General features: G+C 33.1%; 1 protein-coding gene across 8 annotated transcripts in view; it reads right to left on the bottom strand.

Moving 5' to 3' along the window:
- LOC138321057 (guanine nucleotide exchange factor VAV2-like) overlaps positions 1 to 25556 on the bottom strand; it is a 52656-nt gene that overhangs the window by 24951 nt on the left and 2149 nt on the right. For 6 of the 8 annotated variants that reach the window (XM_069264460.1, XM_069264465.1, XM_069264461.1 and 3 more), the window contains exons 3-18: positions 25476 to 25531; positions 24122 to 24220; positions 20999 to 21116; positions 18794 to 18895; positions 17804 to 17872; positions 17402 to 17626; positions 17028 to 17123; positions 15429 to 15500; positions 14940 to 15013; positions 14496 to 14514; positions 14090 to 14181; positions 11855 to 11900; positions 9590 to 9610; positions 1879 to 1977; positions 1479 to 1588; positions 1098 to 1187 (exon numbers count right to left, since the gene is read on the bottom strand). In XM_069264460.1, coding sequence (XP_069120561.1) covers positions 1098 to 1187; positions 1479 to 1588; positions 1879 to 1977; positions 9590 to 9610; positions 11855 to 11900; positions 14090 to 14181; positions 14496 to 14514; positions 14940 to 15013; positions 15429 to 15500; positions 17028 to 17123; positions 17402 to 17626; positions 17804 to 17872; positions 18794 to 18895; positions 20999 to 21116; positions 24122 to 24220; positions 25476 to 25531 — 1388 coding nt within the window. Of the gene's footprint in view, positions 1 to 1097; positions 1188 to 1478; positions 1589 to 1878; positions 1978 to 9589; positions 9611 to 11854; positions 11901 to 14089; positions 14182 to 14495; positions 14515 to 14939; positions 15014 to 15428; positions 15501 to 17027; positions 17124 to 17401; positions 17627 to 17803; positions 17873 to 18793; positions 18896 to 20998; positions 21117 to 22773; positions 22874 to 24121; positions 24221 to 25475; positions 25532 to 25556 lie in introns of all 8 variants that reach the window. The other 2 variants (XM_069264462.1, XM_069264463.1) reach the window with 2 other exon arrangements.

Genomic DNA, 25556 nt, shown 5'->3' on the forward strand with positions numbered 1-25556 from the left:
GACCTTCAGTTTTATAGCCATCCAAACTCTATGTAACTGACCTTCAGTTTTATAGCCATTCAAAATTTATGTAACTGACTTTCAGTTTTATAGCCATCCAAACTCTATGTAACTGACCTTCAGTTTTATAGCCATCCAAACTCTATGTAACTGACCTTCAGTTTTATAGCCATCCAAAATTTATGAAACTGACCTTCAGTTTTATAGCCATCCAAACTCTATGTAACTGACCTTCAGTTTTATAGCCATCCAAACTTTATGTAACTGACCTTCAGTTTTATAGCCATCCAAACTCTATGTAACTGACCTTCAGTTTTATAGCCATCCAAACTCTATGTAACTGACCTTCAGTTTTATAGCCATCCAAAATTTATGAAACTGACCTTCAGTTTTATAGCAATCCAAACTCTATGTAACTGACCTTCAGTTTTATAGCCATCCAAACTCTATGTAACTGAACTTCAGTTTTATAGCCATCCAAAATTTATGTAACTGACCTTCAGTTTTATAGCCATCCAAACTTTATGTAACTGACCTTCAGCTTTATAGCCACCCAAACTCTATGTAACTGACCTTCAGTTTTATAGCCATCCAAACTCTATGTAACTGACCCTCAGTTTTATAGCCATCCAAACTCTATGTAACTGAACTTCAGTTTTATAGCCATCCAAACTTTATGTAACTGACCTTCAGTTTTATAGCCATCCAAACTTTATGTAACTGACCTTCAGTTTTATAGCCACCCAAACTCTATGTAACTGACCTTCAGTTTTATAGCCATCCAAACTCTATGTAACTGAACTTCAGTTTTATAGCCATCCAAAATTTATGTAACTGACCTTCAGTTTTATAGCCATCCAAACTCTATGTAACTGACCTTCAGTTTTATAGCCACCCAAACTCTATGTAACTGACCTTCAGTTTTATAGCCATCCAAACTCTATGTAACTGACCCTCAGTTTTATAGCCGTCCAAACTCTATGTAACTGACCTTCAATTTTATAGCCATCCAAACTCTATGTAAATGACCTTCAGTTTTATAGCCATCCAAAATTTATGAAACTGGTTTCTTTATCTTGCATAGCAGTCTAGCTTACCGTAAAAGTTTCGAACACACATAACATTCTGTAGGTTTGTCAAACGTATGCATCACAAAGTTGGGATGTTCTGGAGGCTGTGTATTTTCTCTGTAAAAAAAATACCACCATGTTTATTTCTGTGCAAAGTTCAAGGAATCTGGATTATAAAAAAAATATTTATAAATAAAAATTGTTAGGAAAATGGATTTTTTCATCCCATGGTATGGTTGATCATAACAAAATCCAACAAAAAGAGACACAGATAGTGTAAACCAACTTCTATTTCTTTTTGTGTGTGATTTACTTTTGTAGATTTCTAATAACTGATTCAAAATATGCCCCGTAGGTACCACAGTTACAGAAACTAGGAAAATTACCTGTCACCAAGTCTATACTTACAATGCTAATTTGATGGCATCTATCCATTTTAATCGCATATCTTCTGTTTTGGCATAGAATGTATACGCTAATTTGTTTTCTTTTTTCACCATAATAAACGGACAATTCCACTGCAAATAAAAAACACATAATTCCAATTTCAGTTTTCCTTCACTTTGAATCAATGATTGGATAAAGTTGGGGGGTTTTAATGCATGTGCAACAGTTAAAGGATAACAATCAAAATTTCAAAAAAAAAATTTCCTTGAAGTTTTACAAAGTACCAGATCCATCTGAATTACTGATAATATATTTTATACTGGGCATAATTTACTCTGACCTTGAACTCACATTCCATGCCTCTGAATGGACTGACTGATGCGAGATATCAAAAGGTTTCCTCTGCTCAGCAATACTATACCTTGTCCCCTCGTTTAAGCTGAGTTTCTTTCGACAACTGGCTGTCGTCTACTTTAAATGTGGCCAGAATGATTGCTTCTTTGTAGTTGTATGTCTCTCCCTACAAAGTTAGCGCCATGTATTAAAACACAAATATTCAGAATAATATAGGATAGCCAATTCATTGAAAACAATATTGATGTTAAATGTCACAGAATTACTCAATCATATCAAATGTTTCCACCTAAATATTAAAACCAATATTCAAATTTAAGTTCAATAATCATACCTAACTATTCCAGGATAATGATTGAATTATTAAATGCTGATGATCATTAAAATTTTGTTTTAACAGATTTTCTTATAAAAAGTAATTAACTTAGGTTTTATAACAAATGTAGTGCCGTTCCTAGATTCCATGCAAAGTTGTCAAAATCTTATCATTTTCTTGATAGGACATATGATTCTAACAAACAAGGGTTTGATTTTTTTTCAATATTTGAAAGATCTGAAAAAAGTCAAGGTTTTTATCAATGACCAGTAAAATATCAAATCTTAAATAAAGCATTTATTCTACTAAATTTGCAGCAAGAATCTAACATAAAATTTTCATAGTTAATAAAAATTTAATCTTTAATATTTTCTGCTACATAATTACCTCCCCTTTTTAACCTACATTATCACAGGTAACTAGGATTAGTTGAGAGGATGGAACCTGCCTTATATCTGATTCGTCACTGTTCTAAAGTATATAATGTACTCATAATTTTTCTATTAAAACAAACGAAAAAACCTTTAAATATTTCATTTGATCTTTTTCTGCATAATTGGATGGATGTTAACTATTTTTGATAATAATAATATAATTTCATAAGTAGCAAATTAATCATAATGTATTTTCACAAAATTGCATTTGCAATCATTACTGATAATTTTTTATTACCAAATCACAGAAAATTACCTTTCAATATGAATAAAAACAAGAGAGTTATAATGGACTTTGAGCTATGTAAATAATTCACAACCATACTCTAAGCCACAAAGACTTTTGTATGAAGTTTATTTTCTCAAATGTTGAGTGAGTAAATAACCTTGGTTATAAGACAGGTTCCACAAAACACCAGGGACCAGGTACACTTGAGTTACATAAATATTCCTCCATATAATAAAAGTATTGTCAATTTCTTGCATGTTAACCAATTTTCTGAATACATTTTATAAAAGTCAAAAATGCACGGTACAGAGTCAATGCAAAACACCATAGATCAAAATGCTTCATAGATATTTGACTGTAGTAATGTAAATGAAAGTGAAAGTAGAAAGTGAAAGTACAAAAGTGAAAGTAAATACTGGTACATTTAGATAGTTCATGATGCAGAAAGTGACAAGTGTATTTCATTTAACACAAATGATTGTAATGAATATATCAAATAGAGATAAAATTTAATTAGCCATATATCTGCAAAAGTGTAAAAGATACTTTTTGCAATTAAAGATTTTTTTTTCATTTCTAAAAGGATCAGTGCATGTTTAATTTAGTGCTTTTGATTTACAGAATCTTTTTAAAATTAATTTATTGACTTAAATCACATAGAAAGGAGGCAATTAAATCTAAGCATAAAGGCTGCAATTGATAAATTTGATGAGTGAATCTAAAGCAAATTAGGAATGAAAACCATGATTCTGTCCCAACCATATGGAAACCATTTATAGGGATGCCACACCCATAGAAAAAGAAGCTAAGCAATTTCTCCCATCCACAGAGGGATCAGACAAAAACTGTGTACAGTAACTGTTTGAGAAAATTCTCTTCCTATATGGGAGAAAAAGGAAGGCATTATGTAAGTGCTAGAAAATTTGCAATAGCTAGCCCAGCATTGATAACAACATATTGTATGGGGGCTTAATAGTAATCATAATATCTAAATACAGCTGGGCTAAGTTAATAAAATTCTAAGGTTAGAAACCTGATTACCAGTAGAAAAACTACCAACGGACATCTGTACCAGCTGGTAACTGCCCTATAAAGATTTATAACTCTGAACCCATGGGTAGAGGGCTAGTGGTAAAATGTCAGAACACCTTAATTAATAACAAATCAATCAGTACTTTATCTGAAGAATAGATGAACAAGCAAATTCGTGGAATTTCCATCCCCCACTTTCAGGACATATTGTAGGTAAACATTATTGGTTAGGTTTAACCTTGGTTGAAACATGCCATGGTAATCGAACTTGGCCAACCCCTTAAGGCATTTGACCTTGTTACCAAGTTTGAAGAAAATCGGTTAATATTTATTAGAGTTATTGCAGGGAAATGGCCATCATCTGAGACCCACAGGTGATCGCACTACACTACGCTACACTTATCACCTGTGGGCAAACTCATCGTAAAATCCTCATAGAATATGCTAATTCACATACTAAAATTGACCAATCAGAATACTTGATATATAGTACGGAACTCTTCAGAATGAAAGCTGGTTTGTTAGCTTGAAGATAAACAAAAATGGCGGCGCCCATAAAAAACATGGGAGTTTTGTATAGAAACAATCAAGGATAAATCATACAGATATTTATCTTCTAAAACTATCTGATATGACCACATAGATCATGGTACTATGGTGAGGATGGAGGTATGACACCAAGGGTAGAATGGAGTTGTTGACCACGGTGAGTGTTAACCAGCTGTGTTTGCATGGTTACAATATGTAGGTCAAGGCGGTGTTGGCTCCATGACGTTGAGCTACAACATACGTATGCCCTAATTAATACCTTATACCTAATAACATTAAGACTATTAGTATAAAACACTCATATGACAATACCTATTTCTGCCCTAATAAAGCATAATATTATAACAGAAATACCTAATAAAGTCCTATACTGCTATGAACGAAGCTAACAACGCTTTTGTTCATAGTTTACCTGACCCATACACACACGCGTATACACCGCTCGTGCGCTCACAGTATCGTGTACCCAAACATTCGCCAGGTGCAAGTGTTGGCCATCCTTGTTTCTGCTGCCGTATATTGTATATAACGCTTACTCTGATTGGATGAAAACCCATCGCAAAAACGTACTGGAACCAATCAAATTCTTCATGCATATAAATTATCTACGAGGATTTTACGATGAGTTTTCCCACGGGTGATAAGTGTAGCATATTGTAATGCGATCACAAGTGGGTGTAAGACAATGGGAAATGGCAGAAAATGAATTTTTTTATATTATATCAAAGGGCCAAAACTCTACTTATTAAGATCTGACAAAAGTGGCGATCAAACTTGGCTAAGCCCTTAAGGCATTTAACTTTGTTATCAAATTTTAACAATATTAGTTTTAACATTTGTTAGTTATTACACAGAAACTGCAGAAAAATGACATTTGTAGTAAATTAAGGGCCATAACTCTAATTAATAAATTCCGCTGAAAGAGTTGATCGAACCTGGCTAGGCACTTAAGGCATTAATTGCCTGTTTTCAAGTTTGAAGAAAATCGGTTAATATTTATTACAGTTATTGTACGGAAGTGGTAGAAACTTAATTTTTATTTATTTAAGCAACTCCACTAAATAAGGTCTTTGGAAAGTTGCGACCAACCTTGGCCGAGTCCTTAAGGCATTTAACCTTGTTACTAAGTTTGAAGAAAATCGGTTTACATTTGTTACACTTATTGCACGGAAATGACAGAAAATGATGTTTTTAGTAATTCAAAGGGCCATAACTCCGCTAAATAAGGTCCATCAACAGTCGCGTTCGAACTTGGCCGAGCCCTAAAGTATTTAACCTTGTCACCAAGTATGAAGAAAATCAGTTTACATTTGTTACATTTATTGCACGTAAACGAAGTGTTACAGACAGACGGACAGACAGACAGACAGACGGACAAACCCAAATTAATATCCCCCGTTTCGGAGAAAGTGGGAGATAACAAATACTGATATTTGTAGAGAGAGAAGAAATGTGTTGTAGACAGAAAATAGGTACATGTATAAGGAAAGTGTACAATGTATAGGGCTGAAGGGAGTGCTACATCAGCAGAAATGTTATAATGAAATTTTTTTCTCTTTGTTCCATTTTTTGGTAAAACGTCTTCAGCTCCAGTTTTCTAATGTGACATGATAATTAGTCTTATATAAATCATGATACAAAATTCAGCCAATAAATGTCTCTCTGTAAATTTTGCAGTCAAAACTTGGGAAATCTTTCTGTTAATTGTGACTGTATCTAGGTAGATAATTGTATTTTTATGTATTAGGAAGTGACTTATTATAGTACATTAAATTTTGTATAACTAAAGTGGGTCTGACAATGGGGAGGGACAGGTAAACAGATAAACAAATATCTTGTTTACAGGTTAACAGGAAAACAACAATGGATCACTTTTTTATAAACAGATTTACAACACAAAAAGCTACACTCAAAGGAACCCATCACTGACTTTGGCAATTTCTTTTCCATTTTTTTTCCACATCAACCTACATGTATTACGACTGCATTTGATAATACAACAAGTACCTGTATCCTAAAAGCGTATTCATGGAAACCAATGATATACTTTTCACATTCAATCTAGTGATAGTGTCACATTAAAATTTCCAAAGGAAATACAAACTCAATTTACCCTCTGTGAGCAGATTTCATATAACAAATTAACAAAATTACCAGTACATGTAATAAGAAATATTTTGCCTACAATTTACTGTTTTCAATTATCATTAACCATGTCAAACTTTGTTTTTTGTCTGCTCATGCTTCATTAAACATGGAAAGAGCTATTGTGACAACTGAAGAAAACTGGAGTTCCAGGAGAAAACCCAACTACCTACAACACTTAACAGTATATTCCATATAGCAGGCTTAATGAACTTGATTCCAAGATGTGAGGGAATGGTAGAATGTAGCACACTTTGAACTACTAAGCAAGGAAATGATCAGTGAAGGTTAAAAAACAGGCTGTATTATTACATACAGAATTACAAGTTCTGAATGTTGGGTGTGAAAGGATTTTATCTATCATAATTTAATAGTGCTTAAAAATGTTAATGTGCCTTAAAAATTGAAGCTGCTGGCAAGTAAAGCTTCACATTAAGCTTGGAAATGTTAGTCTTTCAGACATTTTTTGTATTTTTTCTGATAATCTAATAACTGATAACATCAAAGATGACTTTTTTTATACCACTACGCTTTGCTTAATTTCCCCGAAGTTCTGAAAGCTTCCGTGTATGGTCACCACAATATTTCTAAATATATCTTATCTGCTTAGAAAGAAGACATGTCTGTTAGATAAGTTAGTCCTTCCATATAGACTAGCCACTAGTTTCTATAGAATATCAAAATCGTCAGGAAAATTTGGTTTGGTATTTTTTGTCTCTTCTGCAACATGTTGGATTCTCCCATTCAAACAAGGGGAGATAATATAGGATTACGCACAGAAAATCTTATCAACAGCTTAAAGTATGATGGCCAGTCTAACTTTCATATATCAAGCCCCAATGAGATCAGCTGAGTAGCTTGACAGACATGGGTAACCCGATGGGCCTCTTCCTTTCATAAAGTTAAAGGATATTTCCCTGATTTAAATTGAAAAAGAGCACTACTGATACTGAAAATCTTGAGAACTACCGCACGATAAATGACTTTTGTATTTACAGTGAAAATGTTGCTGCTCTCTTAAATGTCTATATCTACAGTAAGATAAAGTCAATGATAGGTTCCTTTGTATACATGATAACAACACCAGACTTGTCTAGTTATCTAATGTAAATATTCCTGGTATACAGGAAGGATTACATCAGCTACTCTCCAACACCACTCTCATAACCTACTGGGGAGGGGAGAGTGAGGGGAGGGGGTGGTTAACGGATCTCATCTACTCTGGTGATAGGATCACACCTACAGGCTAACATATCTACTCCACTACGAGGAGATACCAAATACTTAACAAAACCTTCCCCCTTCTTCCCATAAATCTAGGAAAGTTAGTGTGTTATTATATAACAATTTATTATTTATAACCATTCTTCACATCCCTACTACGAAAATCAAAGTTTCTACAATCTACTATGGGAAACTCCATACATCCATCTCCAAATCTGTGCAATGAGAAGTCAATATACAAACATCACGGACACAAAACATTCCGTCTCTCTAACCCCTAAACTGGCCACCAGTTGATAAGTCTTATCTCTACAAAATGTCTTGATTCCTATGTTTCAAACTAGGGGGAGATTATAATTTTGTTGAGAAAATCTTATCAATAACTTAGGGTCTGGTGGCTAGTCTATCTAACCCCTTAATATCTGTGGCCCAAAGTCTAAAGTACCCATGTATCTACCACAGGAAGGATCACAGTAGCTCCACACACACTGTACATCCCACTGACAAACAGACGACACCAAAGCTACTCGCCCACATTTGCCACACTCCCCAAATCTCTGTTATCTGATTTTTAATTCATTGATATCTCATATTTATACATCATAAGGACTTCTTAGGGGAACAACTTGTTTCTCATCCCAAGAAATACAAACTAATTACACCACAGGAAACAGGAACTTAGTCATACTGTATCCCAGGGAAAAGAAAACTTATATTTCATGGATTTAAACCTTTGTTTCCCTGAGAAAAATATGCTTTGAATTCTTTAGAGAAACAGAATCTCATACTATCAACCTTCAGCACTCCTGTATATTTTGCATGTAGATGTACAACATCTCTAAAACTAATCAACAGTATGTAAATACACCCCTAAACAACTGTGTCTATGTCTATGACCATTACACATATTACACAATCAAGTTTATATACATGAAATAATATCTGTATGTGATTATGCACTTAATAAGTACTTAAAACCGTATTTACATTTTAAGCACTTATGCCCTTGTTATTGTACTCCTAACGACAATCATCCCTAAATACTTATGATATCATCCCTAAATTCTTGTGATATGTAATTACATCTGCTAACATTTACTACTGATGTCCATGTAATAAAGCATGTTCCATTTAGCTCCCTTGCATAACACCTTAAGTTTTACTTTTAATTCTGTTATGTAGAGGTAACTCTGCCCAAAAAAGGTATTTTAAATCAGTATCTTAAATCAAGTTTGTATATATACTGAACTATAAATTCCTACCATATGTTAACTACATTGTAGATTTTGAGCTATATATGGATAAACTTTCATAAACCAACGAGTAGATTTGCTGAAATTTATAGATGAAATAAAGGAAATTTTTCAAAACTTAAATAATTTGACAAACAAGTATGGACACATGTAGTACTGGGTTTGTAATAGGGATATGTCGGATTGGTATAACCACAACATTTCTATCTCAACCAATCAAAATCATAACGCCTCAAAATTGAACTGTTCTGAACACAATTGATGAGATAGTAAGATGTGTAAGATTTTGATTGGTTGATCAGAGCTATCTAGAAGATAGAAGAACTATTCAGAGGTCAACAAATTACATATTCATCACAGAACATGTTTAACAATATAAAATTATGTAATAATGAGCATCATCAGAAACGAAGATAAATTTTTGTGGCAGTGAAGGAGAGTAGCTTAGCCCATCTAAACACTTGTGTGAGTCTGTTATTACATGATGCACAACATTCGCCCAGACAGTCAGAGAGACAAATACGCATTATATACAATATCCATGGTTACGTATCGCAGGAGGTGGCGATCTGCAGCAGACATGAATGTAGCCTTACCCACAAAAATTTATCCACCATCTGATTAAGTGGTAAGCACGAAAAAATAAAAAGGAAAGAAAACAACAGGTGAGCTATGGGCTTTGTACCATACAATCACAAAATATATATACATGGTAAAGCATGTCATTATCAATGAGGCTCTTAAGGTTATTCATTTTCAAAATCATTTTGTAGATTTTATAAAATTAAATGTTAATTAAATTGAAAGTAATATTGTTAGAGCATCAATTAATTAATCAGTCCACAATAAATTCAACAAAACTGTAACAGCCAATGAGAAATTGCTTGTTGACAGCCAATGAGAAACTGTTTTGAAACAGCCAATGGTAAATAGCAATTTTCGGCAGCCAATGAGACATCACATTTAATATATAACAGACAATAAAACAAGATTTTCATAAAAAAAATGAATGTAAAGGCTCAATAGCTTTAAATATAATGATTCTGAACCAATCAAACGAGTAATGATTCTTAAAAGTGACCAAAAGTATCAAGTATTAATTGTAATTTGTAATCAATGTTAAAACTAGAACATTATAAATGCAGTCTAACTGAATTGTATATTACTAATTACTGAAAAGTTTTGTTAAAACATTCAGAGAGAGCATTATACTATAGAAAAGTCACATTTATAGATTGCTCCAACGACCTCAGAAGAAATAGCAGTGACCTATTTCAGAGGAAAGAGTAAACTAGCTAGCTAATACGCATGACCTCTACCCCTGAAGTGCCCTCTATATATCTACTTTAAGCATTATATATCTGTGCTCCAGCCATACTGTGGAGGAGTAAGATTTATATATCATTCAACTCTACAAGCCTGACCACTATCACTAGTATCAGTAGTATCTTCATTAGGAATTGCAGTAAAACACTTACATTTCATCTGATATTCCCTCATATTATAGAGTTATCTGCCCTTGCATGTATTATGTAGGTATTAATAGTGATTTAATGTGTTTGCGAGCAAAACGTCATATTTTTCGGAGAAAATGTTGTGATTTTTGCACAATTGATATACCTTTCCACAACGGCAATAACTTTAATATGCCAAGACAGATTATATTGTCATGTAATTTTCAAATGAGTCAATTACAAATCAATTTTACTAATATCTGTTCTCCTCAAAAACTACCATATTTGTCCCAATAAGCACCCATGTCTTCATTTTCCTAATTTCTTAAAGCAAAAAAAATACCAATAATAACAAACACATCATTGCTTTTTACCAATAATAGATTTTAAAGATACTCCACCGCCAACAGAGCATAAATGATATTCATCATTTGAACAATATTTGGTGTTTAATTGTGTACCAGGTATATACATTTGTATAAGTCTAATTTACACACAAAAAAATAAAATAATTTATTTTGCCTTTGTTGCATGTGCAATCAGTATTTTATTCCATAGAGAATATATAGTGCCACAGATTTTTTTCGGGATGCAATTAATTATTTTTTATATTTTTAACTTAAAGTAAAATTAGAAGCTCAAACTTTTCAATGGTGGTAATGGTGTAAAGTAAGTAACTTTTGTAACTGAAGAAAAATACTAAATCGTCTGCTCCTATTTTTCATTGATAGTGAAAAAAATATAATTTGTCAGCTAAGAGCATCTTTAAACTTATCAAAAACTTTATATTGAGTTATTGCATTAATAAGCTGAAGCTGTTTTTACTCTAATATTATTTTTTTTATGAGAAGATGTTTATACTGACAAAAAAAACCAATAATACGATATACCACTTCAATCATCTGAGGACTAAAAAAAATATTTTTAAATAATCATACATCCAAATAACTGTCTCTCCATTTTTCTTTACTTTCGAAACATTTTGGGTGCTTGTCGGATTGAATATGGTGTTCAGAAATTTTCAGTATATTCAATTTTTCAATATATATCTTAAAAATCATGAATTAAAAAAAAATGATTGAAAATATTTGCAAAATCTAAGTGATTTACTGCTGTACATTATGCATTTGTGTAAGTAATTAACGACTGAATCAATTATCACTATAACTGACAGATGTATATAGAAGTAAAAAAACTAGTGCAAGAAATGGAGTAATTATTGCTATAATGTAGGAATCAAAAATGTTATCATGAAATTTCAAAACTAGCAAGTTAATATTGAAAATCAACCAAAATAACAAGAAAGTATAGACAAATTATGTAGGGACCCCACAACTAAACAAACACATCACAGCTTCTCAAAACAACAAAGAAATCAAATAAACATTCCATTCCAATTTTACCTACCTTTGACTTGCACATGAGCATGACTTTATCAAACAGGAAAATATATCTGAAAAACCCAAATGAAGCAGAAAAATAATAACTGAGGAAAAAATCTTATCAACGGGCATCAATCAGGACAACAGCATTGCTCTGTTAATATTGTTTTGTTATATGTAGCATAGATATTCAAATAAGAATGTGATGGAGCATCAACAAAATGGTTTATTTTGTTGTTTCGGATGGCTTTCTTTCAGATTGCTTAGGTGTTTGAAATATGTCCACTAAATAAAACATTTCCTTATGGAATCCTTGTTGTTGATGCTTTATCATATTCTGATTTCTTTGTCTTGGAGCACTGTTCAATGTTTTTTGTATCTAATCAAATTCCTCCACCAAACCTTCACCATCAGGACATTGGACTTCTCTGCAAACCCCCCATTCAATATTCACTGCTGTGGTCAGGGCAGACCTAGTTTTGATGATGATGATGCCGACTACCAAGTATTAGCATCAACCCCTCAGCCAAGAGAGGGAGATCATTTCACTTATACTATCTAGTTTCTTTATTTTCAGATTTATTTTTCTCTGAAAGTCCCATCTCCAAAAATCAGGTTTATGTTTAGTTTGTTCTATAACTCCAAAAATCAGGTTTATGTTTACTTTGTTCTATAACTCCAAAAATCAGGTTTATGTTTAGTTTGTTCTATAACTCCAAAAATCAGGTTTATGTTTAGTTTGTTCTATAACTCCAAAAATCAGGTTTATGTTTAGTTTGTTCTATAACTCCAAAAATCAGGTTTATGTTTAGTTTGTTCTATAACTCCAAAAATCAGGTTTATGTTTAGTTTGTTCTATAACTCCAAAAATCAAGTTTATGTTTAGTTTGTTCTATAACTCCAAAAATCAGGTTTATGTTTAGTTTGTTCTATAACTCCAAAAATCAGGTTTATGTTTAGTTTGTTCTATAACTCCAAAAATCAGGTTTATGTTTAGTTTGTTCTATAACTCCAAAAATCATGTTTATGTTTAGTTTGTTCTATAACTCCAAAAATCATGTTTATGTTTAGTTTGTTCTATAACTCCAAAAATCAAGTTTATGTTTAGTTTGTTCTATAACTCCAAAAATCATGTTTATGTTTAGTTTGTTCTATAACTCCAAAAATCATGTTTATGTTTAGTTTGTTCTATAACTCCAAAAATCATGTTTATGTTTAGTTTGTTCTATAACTCCAAAAATCAAGTTTATGTTCAGTTTGTTCTATAACTCCAAAAATCAAGTTTATGTTTAGTTTGTTCTATAACTCCAAAAATCAGGTTTATGTTTACTTTGTTCTATAACTCCAACAAGAGGCCCAGAGGGCCTGTATCGCTCACCTGGTTTGTAATGCCAAGTAATGTTCTGAATACAGGTTCATTGTTTCTTTTCTGAAGGAATTTTAATATTAACCTCTAAATCCCCTATTGGGCCCCACCCCTCCTGCCCCCAGGGGGTTAGAGCTAAAATTTATACAAGTTCTGTTCCCCTTACCCCAAGGATGTTTATGGCCAAATTTGGTCACAATCCAAGCAACGCTCTAGGACAAGTAGCGATTTATAGGATTTACCTCTATTTCCCCTATTGGGCCCCACCCGTCCTGCCCCCAGGGGACCAGAGCCACAATTTATACAAGTTATGTTCCCCTTCCCCCAAGGATGTTTGTGGCCAAATTTAGTAACAATCCATGTAGAACTCTATGACTAGTAGCAATTTAAAGAATTTACCTCTATTTCCCCTATTGGGCCCCGCCCCTCCTGTCCCCGGGGTGTCAGAGCCAAAATTTATACAAGTTCTGTTCTTCTTCCCCCAAGGATGTTTGTGGCCAAATTTGGTTACAATCCATGTAGAACTCTATGACTAGTAGCGATTTAAAGGATTTACCTCTATTTCCCCTATTGGGCCCCGCCCCTCCTGCCCCCGGGGGACCAGAGCCAAAATTTATACAAGTTCTGTTCCACTTCCCCCAAGGATGTTTGTGGCCAAATTTGGTTACAATCCATGTAGAACTCTATGACTAGTAGCGTTTTAAAGGAAATGTTGACGGACAGATGGACAGACGAACGGACAATGGACGACGGACGAAGTGCCATTACATAAGCTCACTTGTAAGACCTTAAACATATGGCCACCTCAATCTCAAAATCAGCTTTTAGTATTCCCATACAAGAAGTTTAGAAATTTCCAGAATATCTCTGCCAGAAATGTTACAGGACACAAACCTGGTTTTCATTTTGTTATCTTGATGGTTCCTAACTTTCAGCTCGCCGTCCTTCTGTAGTCTGCCATAATCCTTCAGTGACGTATTGGCCGGCTGTAACACAGATTTCAATTTCATTCCTTCATACTGGACATCATATGATACAATTCTCAATATGATAGACCAGCAAAACAATAACCTAAATGTATTCATTATTTATTCATTCTGTAATCCAATGAGTTTGATTGTTCATATCTTCAGGCAAGTCACTAGAGCCACATGATTTGATAGAATTCATGAACATTTATTAAGAAATAGACATCAGCTCCTACAATCAGTCGATAGATAACTTTTACTTAAATATTAAAGTTAAACACTTTTACATAAATATAAAAAATAAACATATAACAAAGATGTAATAAACTCACCATCTGTAAATCACCAATACTGAAAGATAAATAACACAAAAAAGGTAATGAAATGGTCAAAGTATGAAACCAATCAAACTCTACAGAACATGTACTGTAACCATATTTTAGCAGTTATTGCAAATGTTTGAAATTATCTTGCTAACCAGTTCAAAACCCATTTCTGTACTAAACTTTTAAAAGAAATATGTTTACAGTTGTCGGTGACAACCAACCACATTCAGTTGGTACTTACTTACAGAACTCTGTTGGTTTCTACCATGATCTAAAACTTTACATGAATCAATTTGCCTGAATGTGGGATCTGACTTCTATCAATAATTAAGTAGAGTGAATAGTATTTGGGAACATAAAAGTTACTTGTCAAAGATAACCATCCACACAAAGCTAACATTACTTATGACAAGATGAACCATTTAGGATAATATTCCACACCATACCTACCTGTTTTGTATCTCTGATATCAGAAGGAGCGTTTCGTTGTCCCTTTTCACTTCATTTACATACAGTGACAAATCCTGTCGTAAATAAGCACAACAACACATTATAATTATTTAAATGACAACAGCAAATTGAAAACATTATTCATAACCAGAATTATCTGGATACTAAGGTGTGACATTTTGCAAACATATTCACATAAAAATAGTATTCACTGATCGCCAGCAGTCAATGAAGCCGCCATGTTACTGCACATGACTGTACATTTGGTATTGTATATACTAGGATATTCCCTCCAACATTGAATGGAAACATGTGCATGCGTGAGCATGATGAGTTCTTAAATATTGTCTGGCAATCAGTCACATATTAGTAATTAGTAATTTGTTAACTAACCGTATGAAACTCTGTGCTCATTGATTGATTTGAGACCTCTATAAAAAGTTAACACTATTTTTTTAACAATAATTCAGGATTGTGAAATCAACGTACCATCATAGCCTCGAGGCCCCCCTCAAGGGTCCGGATGTCTTCTGAACTTTTACTAGTCTGTCGCATCAGCTCCTTTAAGAGGAAATGGATTTTTGTCCTAATCAGAGATTGGTATTTCCATATAACGGGTTATTTTTGTGAAGATATTTTTGTGATTTTACAGCACATTGAAGTTGTTGTGAAAATCAGATCCGTGAAATATTAGAAATATATGAAGGATATACAATAAAATATGTTTATAATGAACATGCTTACAACATATTCGTGGTTATAACATAGTAATCTTTATTCCTCATCAAGGTTCCTATAAGATGTCTGTTAGATATGTATAATGAACTATACTTATAACAAAGCCATTTCGTTAGTCCCCAGAGGTTTATTAGAACTGTGCTTAATTGTATTGTAGGTAAACTACAAAATTTTTATTTTAAGTTAATATCACAAAATATTTTATCCGCAAAAATAACTTAATATACAGTATCTTATAATCTGTGTGTTAGTAACCTAACCGCAGATCTCTTGGCCAAGTAGTATAGGGAGGAGTATATCAATTATACTTATTGACAGTAGCTTACCCTGAGGAGGAGGTGGTATAGTGGGGAGTATATACATTATACTTATTGACAGTAGCATACCCTGAGGAGGAGGTGGTATAGTGGGGAGTATATTAATGATACTTATTGACGGTAGCTTACCCTGAGGAGGAGGTGGTATAGTGGGGAGTATATTAATTATACTTATTGACAGTAGCTTACCCTGAGGAGGAGGTGGTATAGTTGGGAGTATATTAATTATACTTATTGACAGTAGCTTACCCTGAGGAGGAGGTGGTATAGTGGGGAGTATATTAATTATACTTATTGACAGTAGCTTACCCTGAGGAGGAGGTGGTATAGTGGGGAGTATATTAATGATACTTATTGACGGTAGCTTACCCTGAGGAGGAGGTGGTATAGTGGGGAGTATATTAATGATACTTATTGACGGTAGCTTACCCTGAGGAGGAGGTGGTATAGTGGGGAGTATATTAATGATACTTATTGACGGTAGCTTACCCTGAGGAGGAGGTGGTATAGTGGGGAGTATATTAATTATACTTATTGACAGTAGCTTACCCTGAGGAGGAGGTGGTATAGTGGGGAGTATAATTATCAATTATACTTATTGACAGTAGCTTACCCTGAGGAGGAGGTGGTATAGTGGGGAGTATATTTATTATACTTATTGATGGTAGCTTACCCTGAGAAGGAGGTGGTATAGTGGGGAGTATATTAATTATACTTATTGACGGTAGCTTACCCTGAGGAGGAGGTGGTATAGTGGGGAGTATATTAATTATACTTATTGACGGTAGCTTACCCTGAGGAGGAGGTGGTATAGTGGGGAGTATATTAATTATACTTATTGACGGTAGCTTACCCTGAGGAGGAGGTGGTATAGTGGGGAGTATATTAATTATACTTATTGACAGTAGCTTACCCTGAGGAGGAGGTGGTATAGTGGGGAGTATATTAATTATACTTATTGACGGAAGCTTACCCTGAGGAGGAGGTGGTAAAGTGGGGAGTATATTAATTATACTTATTGACAGTAGCTTACCCTGAGGAGGAGGTGGTACTTCAGAACTCGCTGCATAGGAACATGTAATAGATCACGGAGCTTAAACTTTCCTTCATTGGCACGCTTTTCACATGTCTGAAAAATACATATTAAATATCTTGACACGTGTTTTACATGTCTGAAAAATACATATTAAATATCTTGACACGTGTTTTACATGTCTGAAAAGTACACAAATACAATGAAAGTATGTAAATCACTTGGCAGGAACAAAATCTGATTACAAGAAAATTTGTAAATGGTACTTGGTAGTAAGAGAAAATGACAGGATTATAACACACAGCTAATGTTGCAACATTCAGTACTTTCCCTAAGAGCAGACAACTCTGTAATACACAAAGACGTCATGTTACCTCTATTTGTGCTTTGATCATTGAGTCATTTCGTTTCAGAATTTCATCGATTTTCTCCTGTGCCTTGGGTAGATTTGAACAATAGTCCCCATATATGAGAAGTTTTGACTTCCATTTTATGAAGACCTCTGCAATCTGGCCTGCTGATCCAGCAACAGTTGAAAAAGCTTGTCGACAGGCTAGCTGTAACTCAACCAGTAGGCCTTTATGTATCTCTAACAATTTCTGGAAAAGAAAAAAAAATCAATAAAACACCACCATGCTATGCCAATGAAACTGACTACTGGCTTTTATTTCTCAAAACAAACTATGCATACATCATATGATATACATATGTATTTAGTATATTATAGCACTGGAATGATATAGTATGCATATAATCTGAAGAGGAAATAGACTTACTTCTATGTGTGCAAATATAACATCTCGATCAGCAGCAGGAATCTGATCTCTTAACGGCTTGATGAAGTGCTGAAAATAGTTATTATAATTATGGTAAGTTACAAGTCACTAAAAGAGGAACAGTAATTATATATCTGACATACTTTTAGACTAGATTCCTAGTGACATTATTACAATCAAGGTAATCAATCATTTAAAGAAGAGGCAAATTACCGATAAACACATCTGTTTTCCTCGAACTTATACGCGTCTTAAGAACATTCAGTAAAATCCGAAAAGAAAAACTGTGGATCCCAACAGTGGTATACAAAAGTCCTGAAGAAGTTATTGAGACAACTGACTTACTTAATGTTAAAACATATAACATTTCTCGGAATTAGACATACCAAAGAATACTGTGTTGGACCCGTTTACATTTATCACATAACTGGCCTATCCAGCCATGTCATACGGCCATGTCATAAATATCGTAAGACACATGTGTAATAAAACTTATTGTGACGTCACATATAGATTTGATGTTTTAATCTATATATGACATCCATGATTGTCTCACTAGACGGAAGCGTCACATCCAAGCTGGATTTTCAAGCAAGTTTCACTTCTATTTCTATTAATAAAAGTGATGTGATTAATAGAATCTTACACTTGTGACTATGTAATATGAAATTTATCAAACTGGTTAAATAATTTGTTATGCCATTCGCCTAAAGGCTAAGGCACATGGCGTATCAAATTATTGAACTTGTTTGATAAATTTCATATTACATAGTCACTCATGTAAGATCCTCTACTTATACATAACATAATTTAGGTAAGACACATATTTTGTATAGCCCTGAAGATATGTGGAGGAATATATCTATCTGCTGAAGACATTCTCCCTCATTTCATATCTTCATCTTTTATTCACACTGGTATGTTGTAATGTACTATTTTTAATGCATGAATACCGTTACATCTCATTAACAGTTGTTTCTCCATACATACCTGTACCAACATTGTAAGGGCATCTGCGTAGTTCTTCTCTGTGTCGTGAATTTCCTTTACACAGTGGTCAAGTTTTGTGACAGGTTGAGGTAACTCTGACGGCTACAACAGGATTTTCAGTTATAAAATCAGCTACATCATCACTTACATAAATAAATGCAGTGAAAAGGATATTATTCACCTAATCTTTAATTGATGAAATTGTAAAACTTAATAATTTTGTATTAAAGAAAATTATTTCATTCTGTAATTATCCTTTTTTGTCTATTATATAATCATATGTTTGTCAGTTCAAAGTTCGACAGTGGCCTTTAACAATGATTACCTTGAACTTTGAACCAAAAGGTCAGCTGTTGAACTTTGACCGACATAATTTGTAATACCATAAAATATTATTTACTATTTACATGACATACTTGTGGTTAGTCAAGTTAGTCCAATCAGGACAATATTAGGTTTCAATTGATATTATGGGACCACATGTGTTTTGAATGTAGAATTACTAATAATTCTGACAATAGAGATCACAGATATAGGGGTTGGTGAAGTGTTTGCTCTGAGAACAAAAATCAAATGTAAGTGATGTTAGATACTTTGACAAAATATATTTCTAACCAACGCTGTGACAAAACATTTTTTCGTACTGACATTGTGACAAAATATCTTTTTATAACTGACATTGTGACAAAATATCTTTTTATAACTAACATTGTGACAAAATATTTTTATAACTAACATTGTGACAAAATATTTTTTCATAACTGACATTGTGACAAAATATCTTTTTATAACTGACATTGTGACAAAATATCTTTTTATAACTGACATTGTGACAAAATATCTTTTTATAACTATATTTTTATAACTAACATTGTGACAAAATATTTTATCTAACTGACCCTATAACATTTTTTTTTCTGACTGAATATTTACAAAAGGTAAACACGAAACACTACCCAAATACTAACCACAGTTACATGGAGTACAACTTTCAGAAATCTCACACATTACAACATCAAGATGCAAAATTAAATCAAATGACATGTCATGCATTTACAACATCAACATTAATAATTTATTTTCTGTTCATGACTAAATTTTTTCACAAACTTGTTTCGACTTAATTTCAAAATTCTATCACAAATTTATATATATATATATATGTGCATGTTTGAATTAATTAACTTCAGAATATTGATAATTCTGACTACTAGGGCTGGGTATTGGAAGTTCTAAAACAATACGATACGTATTGACAATACACTGAAGCAATACACAATACGTATGGACGATACAGTGGACCTCTTTTTCAAATTCAGTTGACTATTGTGTTTTGAATGTTGTGACAGTAAAAGACAATTTTGATAAAACATTCTATAACCTGGAAAAAATCTACCAAACATTTGATTCCGTTTATCATCTGTGTCAATTAATTTCTGTCAATTTGTATTCTTAGTTATGAAAAGGCATTTCTAATCCATCTAGGTGACACAGATGCTTTCTTTTGATTGAAATACCCTACTCTTACTTGAATGATGTTTTAGAATAAATTCTGTTTTGAATTTTCTAATTCTATAACGAAAACAGTAGGGTGAGTTGTTAAAACGATACAGAGATATACAGCATGTTTGCGTATCGATATTCGATACACTGCTGAAAACTAATACATGTACCTATCTTTATATGGATATATTGATCCAGCCCTACTGACTACCTCTACCTCATACTTCATAGCTTTGCTTTTGAAATATGGACTTCAATTTTACAAAATTTCGCCTTGACCTTTAAACTTGACCTCTGACACAATGACTTTATCTGGATCCTCCTTCAATTCTGACAAATTCGGCTTTATTCTTCCTAACAAATTACTCTTTGGTGATAAATTAATACAAGTTTTGTCGTGGCCATATGGCTAAAAGCTGATGGCTTTGGAACTTTTGTTCTTGACCTTTGACCTTTCTGAAGAATAACAATCTTTATTTTTGTATAAGCTGAAGTTAAAGCAACAACCTGGTGGTTACTTTGTTGATTTAAACAAATTTTATTGTAACTTTTATGTACAATGGGATTGGGCATGGATCTGGGTTTTCCAATTTATAAATAACCTGACCTTAACTCTGATATTGAGTAACACATGTTGGTGAGTAAGTGTAAGATTACCATATAACTGCACACATCGTTATAGGTTAGTGCCACACGACTTACAGTCACAGGATGTGAGCCTCGTTTGTGTCGCTTAGCACACAAGTCCTCGTATATTTCTTCATCATCATCTTGATAAACTTTGTCATAAATCTCTTCATTATCGTCTAGATCATTTTCACTGTAGCACAGGGTATGTAAAACAAAAAGCAAACAGCATGGTGCAACATGGCAGAGAGAAACACTTGGTGACTAAAATATCACATACTAAAGGTACATAAACAGTCTAACATGCAACGTTGGATGAAGCAGCCTCCAATCCACTCTACATCTGCACATACAGCATACACATTGCTGAAAATAAATCAGAGGCTTATTTCATTCTAACATCTTAGTTTCATAATATGATCAATTCATATAGGTCAGATGTATGCCCTGAAACAAATCATTAGACTCAGTATAATTATGCTTTTAATATGTTAATTGTCACTTCCATGAAAACTATCGCCAAAGCTGCAGGACATTAATGTGCTTTGTCTCAGCATACCATTATATTGTTTGTCCATGATACAATTAAAGGGACACAACTCCCTGGCATGCAACATTTAGTTGTTTTTTTTTATAGGTATATACATTCAGAGATTAAGCATTAAGGTCCTAAAGTGATTTTTGATATAATTATGTATGAGGAAGCATATTTTTGAGAAGTTGTCAAAATGAAATTTACTTAAAAAAATGTCATAAATAACATAACTGTCCTCACCTCTATCCCACCAACCAAAGCAGGACAGGAGACTTCAGGAACCCTACCCTGGCAGAATATGTTCCCCATTTCATTCAGAGACAGTTGTCATTGTGTCAATTATTTTCCAAGATATACTTTGGTATCAAATTGTCCAGGAAAAATAATTAATTTAAATATCATTTTCTTTGGATGAGCTCAGAACTTGCTACTGGTTAAATAGTTTCTGATTACCGTATTTCACATTTTGTAAAATTTGGACATTTGCCAAAATCTTTTGTAAACTAAAGCTTTTTATGATAGATATTCAACATTTACGACAAGAACTCATCAAAATGGAATGAAACTTCTGCAATGTACACATTAATGCAAAATAGCATCAACTTAATAAAGTTCTTCAAATTTAAATGTAAATCAATTTAATCTGTAAGTAATGATAGTTGCCATTCAAATGCAATATATGTGTAACGTTCACCTCTTAAGATACTATTTAGACTCACCCCTGAAGACACATTTAGACTTCTCTTAATCAAAGATTAAATACCTCTGAACTGTTTGGATTCAGATTTACAGTTTTCTGTCATTAGAGGATGGCAAAGCTTTGCATGCGTGACGCAAAGCTTCAAGTTTTATAATAATTAGTTTCACATTAACAATCATGCTAATGAATTAGGCAACAATTTGAACATAAAACTTAATGTTCAGTAAAATGTCTTGAAAATGGACAAACTTTTGGAATGTTTTTTTTTTGGTAATGACATCTTTATCATTTTATAAAATATTTTTTATAGATACAAGGTATTAATTTCAACAAGATATTTTCTCCATGAAATTTTAATGATATCTTTTCTCAGTAAAAGACCCAAATGTTCAGCCAACGATAAATACATGTACCATTTTCAAGAATATATCTCCACGTGCATGAACAACAAAACAAAAGCTATGGAAGAACAACGAAAATCTCAAATCAAAAACATGTAAACAAGAAGCAGACATTAACATCCAAGACTGAACAAGGTCAGGTGATGCAAGATAGCATGTCATCTAACTCTCCACTAGGTGGCACTGTGATGTCACATCACCATGGTGACAATACCTGTGAAACGGAATTTAGATTAATGGAACACAGATCGTCATAGATCTTCTCGTCCTGTCCCGTATCTGTGTGCTCAAGATCGTGTGGCATATCATGGTCACTGGAATTAAACGAGAAATACCTTACACATTTCACACACAGGTTTATTAATTAGTATACTGGTAAATGTGCACAGAAAGACATTCTCTCGAAGGTTGATTAGGAGTATTATATTCAGTTAATACAATTACAAATTTTGCAAACAAAGTACACCAATGACATTACAACATAAAGCTTGAAATTTAGTTATTTAACATTTATCGCAAATATTATTAAAAATTTGTATGTGCTGTAGTTATTTGAAAATTTGTGATCATTAAGGCATTTTAATTACATGAATGGCCAATATAAAAGCAAAGTGCAGTCACTACTAATACAAATTATATTATACTATAAAATCATAAAAACAAACAAAACAATTTTTTAATATACCTTTTAAACAAAGTATTGGCTTACCAGGCAATCATACTAATTATAACATGGTTATAACAACAAGCATATCAATTAAAAATACATTTTTGATCCCTCCTAATTTTATTAAATGTACTTTATCTTTTGAAACAATGTACTTTATCTTTTTGTGATTCTTTAAACTGTCCACCAGGGATGTCAATAAGATTTTCTTAGCAGAATTCTAATTCTAGATTATCTCCCCCTAAATTGAAACTTAGAATAAGACAAGTCGCAGAGACAAAATCATTCAGTCAGATTTAGCACTGGTGGTGATTTAGTGATTCAATCAGATATGGTACAAATTTTAGCATTATGTCATAATTTTAGGAAGAAGACCATTACGTAAAGGCAACACCTGCTGTCTAATCTCATTGACTTTTTATTAAATTGCCAATAACAGTTGTTTGAAACTGAAATCTTAAAAGTCAAGGTTACTGTGACCAAAGTACCAATTTGATTCAGGTGATGGAAGTTTATGGCAAGCTTCATCTAGTACTTTTAACAATTTCCCTGACAAAAATGTGTTAGAAGAAACAGAACTAATATCATATTTCCCCATTTAGTGAAAGCAAAGATCTAGATCTAAGAATTACCAGCTCTGATAGTGATATCAATTTACACTGTCCAATTTCAAATCACAAACTAGATCTACTCTCCTGTACATTGTCAGAATCTGACAAAGTCCTACCAGGGTTCTCTTAATTTGATCCGGGACTCGCAATGGAAGATATAAATTAACTTTTTAGTTATAATTAAAGATAGAAAATGTGAACAGCAATTTTCTCAATGGTTGTCTTTGTATTTTCTTCAAGAAAAGATCAATTAATGGTTACAAGTAGATAAGAACATTACTTACAGTGCCATGCGAGGAAGGTTACCGTAGATATCTTCATCGTCATCATCTTCCACAGGAAGAGGAGGGGCTCTGTGTGTTTTGTGGTTTGGTGGGAAACCGCTACAACAATTAAAACAAAATGACTAATTCATTCTACATATGCAAATTGCAACAAGCTATAATTCGTTAATTGAGTCACTCACAACAATTTGAACCAGTACGTACAACACATGTATGAATACATGTACGTACAATGTTTAACATTATGTACATTTACATTTTGTGAAAGAACGGCCAATTATAAAATGTTGATGAGTTTTAATGATTAATAACACCTTGTATATTTCTGGAGAAAAAAAATAAGACTTCTTATGATTGAATAAAGGAGTGGGAGGTAATTATATAATGAATTAGTTCAATTTATAGCTTCATGAATAATGATAATTGAGTGAATACATTAAATATATGTAAATCAAGTTTTAAAATGATTATTTAGAGAATGAACTCAAATTCACAGCTAGTATTTTAACTTAACATTATATGACTATTTTCCGTCTTTGCATATTACAGAGTTAGCTCACTTGTGGGTTGGTATTGAATGGTACGTCAGTATTTTGTGAGCTCAATTCATGTTGTTTTCTCTGAAAAGTATGATGTTATGCTCACAAACACATGACGTCACAATCAATACCTACCTGTAAGCCCAGGTAAGTCTGTAATATGCAATTACAGAATAGTACCAGTAAAGGAAATTTCTTTTACATGGATGAGGACCTTCTCGTCTGGTTTCAGGCCTTTTTCTCACTGCCATGGGAATGGGGCCAGTGGCTTCCAATTTGGGAAAATGTACAACAAAACCAGGATTTGGGAAAAATTATGAAATATGAAATAAAGCATAACAAATAAGATTTTTTATTTCCAATGTAGTTTATGTACTTTTCTGAAGCCAATTCACAAATATTTAAAGTCTTAACCAACTAAGGTCATGACATTTATTTGGATAGTTTTCAAGAAATTTTGATTTTGGGAAATTTATATATAAGGCTTGTATTGGGAAAAAATTAGAGGTTTTGCCATGGGGAATGGGGCCGATTTTCGGCCCGAAATCATGTTGAAAAAAAGCCCTGGGTTTGTAGACATGTCTGATGGGTTTGTAGACATGTCTGAAGTCATGATCACTGATGATATACAATGAAAAAGCGTTTTCCTATGTTTAAATCTCACAATGCTTTCATCACTTAATCACCAACAGCCTTCCGTTTCTATGCTATGCTTTAACAAAATACACATGAAAAGTATTTGATTGTTCCATTTTCAACCCCTTTTTTATTACATAAAAATACCATATTGGTAAACTGAAGAATGTTAAACTTACCTGTATCGACTTTGTGCAATGTCAGTTTTAGATAAATGAGACAGGGTCATCAAAACCTGAAAAGTGTCATTACAGAATCTG

The sequence above is a fragment of the Argopecten irradians genome, chromosome 4 (genome assembly GCF_041381155.1).
Source record: "Argopecten irradians isolate NY chromosome 4, Ai_NY, whole genome shotgun sequence".
Lineage (NCBI taxonomy): Eukaryota > Metazoa > Mollusca > Bivalvia > Pectinida > Pectinidae > Argopecten > Argopecten irradians.